A 1,857-nucleotide genomic window follows, 5' to 3' on the forward strand; every position below is an offset into this window, starting at 1 on the left:
TGGGGTTGTTGTGCCCTCAGAGGGGGTATATGTGGGGGTGGGGGGTATCTGGGGTTGTTGGACCCTCAGAGGGGGTATATGTGGGGGTGAGGGGTATTGGGGGTTGTTGTGCCCTGTAATCCCTCACCCATGTTCTCCCCCAGGGCAGTTACCATGACGACACCACTCAGCGCCGCGGCCATCCGGCAGAAGTTCATTGATTTCTTCAAGCAGAATGCGCACGCCTATGTGCACTCCTCGGCCGTCGTGCCCCTCGATGATCCCACGCTGCTCTTCGCCAACGCCGGCATGAACCAGGTGAGATCCCCGGGGTTAAAGTGTGACCCCGCAGAGGTGATTGGTTACAGGGGGAGAATGGCTCGGTGTATTCTCTGGTGGGGGGCACAGGGTGAGCCCCGGTGTGGTTCTACCTATACTACGCTCCCATCTATGGAGGCGCCATTGGGCTCCTCACTCATTCATACAGCCATCATTATTCAGATCACCCTTCGATGGACATTATTGGCATAGCAAGCTCGGGGGTGGGAGTGGCGGCTGATTGGTCAGAACCCAAGCAGTGCATTATGGGTCCGGTGATGTACGGCCCGTGCTGACCCAGCTGTTTGGTTTTATTCTGTAGATGATCTGTATGTCATGTGACAATGTGTTGTCCTGGGATAATCAGCTCTGCATTTTCTTATCTCACTCAGTAATGCCGGTTTCTGATTGGCTGCGCTCATAGAGGAAGCCCCGCCCAGTGCTGTGGGCACCACATGTGATATCTGCAGCCACCACAAGGCTGCACCTTCCTCCCCTCCCCCTCCTTACTCAGCACTTCCCGCCATGCCAACACCAATCAGCTTCTGCTGCACCCAGGGACCCCTCACAGACCCCCTCCCCCACTTATCTGCCCACTTCATGGCGATTGGGGGTTGCTAGGGGTTACCACACTTCATTATTCTCCCTTTACATTAAATGGTATTGGTTTGTAGGGATGATGGAGGGTGGGGGGCAGGAGGTGGGGGGATTGGGGGCAAAAGTCTTCTGAGGAGTGGCCGGGGGGGATTTAGAGAGGTGAATGGGGTGCAATAGAATTCAAAAAAGGTGGGGGTGGGGTTTGGGGATTTATGGATGGGGGGGCAGTAGTATTTGGAGGATGAGGGGCATTAGGGTGACGTATGGAGTAGGGGTATTTAGAAGATGGGGCAGGGGGTTGCAGGTTGTATACAGAGGGGTGCAGGGGGGTATTCAGAGGGGGGAAGAGGATATACAGAGAGCAGCATGGGGGTGTCAGGAGTATATAGAGGGGGGAAGGGGCAGTTTCGGCTGGTAGGGGTATTTGGAAGATGGGGCTTACAGGTGATGGTGATGGATGAGGGGTTTTGGGGGGAGGGGGGCAATTGGGGCCCCATTGAAGGAATGCAGCATCCCGGCCACCAAAATCTGCTTTGTACTGACAGCGCCATGGCAACCAGATTTGGGCTAATGATCAGATACCCCCCCCCCCCCCCAATCCTCCTATGACATTGGTGGCAAATCACCTCCATCATATTCTCTGTTACATAATGCAATCCCTCAGGCAGCCCCTGGGGCCACAAAGATGGCGTCTCAATGTTATTCTATCCCACCGGCCTCATCTGGAATATTACCCAGCCGCGCCCCAACCCCGAGAAACGCCACAACCAGAAAGAGAACCCAAATCGCCATTCAGCCCGGGCGTGTCAGAGGTGATTGGGGGGTATGAAGGATAACCCATTGGGGGGGTATGATGGAGGACCCGTGGGGGGGTATAATGGAGGACCCATAGGGGGGTATGAAGGGGGACCCGTGGGGGGGCCATGAAGGAGGACCCGTGGGGGGGCCATGAAGGAGGACCCG

General features: G+C 56.1%; 1 protein-coding gene across 1 annotated transcript in view; it reads left to right on the forward strand.

Moving 5' to 3' along the window:
- AARS1 (alanyl-tRNA synthetase 1) overlaps positions 1–1,857 on the forward strand; it is an 11,324-nt gene that overhangs the window by 612 nt on the left and 8,855 nt on the right. The window contains exon 2 of the mRNA XM_072422144.1: positions 144–297. Within this exon, the coding sequence (XP_072278245.1) occupies positions 154–297 (144 nt within the window). The 5' untranslated portion in view covers positions 144–153. The remainder of the gene's footprint in view (positions 1–143; positions 298–1,857) is intronic.

This window comes from Pyxicephalus adspersus, chromosome 9 (genome assembly GCF_032062135.1).
Source record: "Pyxicephalus adspersus chromosome 9, UCB_Pads_2.0, whole genome shotgun sequence".
Classification (NCBI taxonomy): domain Eukaryota; kingdom Metazoa; phylum Chordata; class Amphibia; order Anura; family Pyxicephalidae; genus Pyxicephalus; species Pyxicephalus adspersus.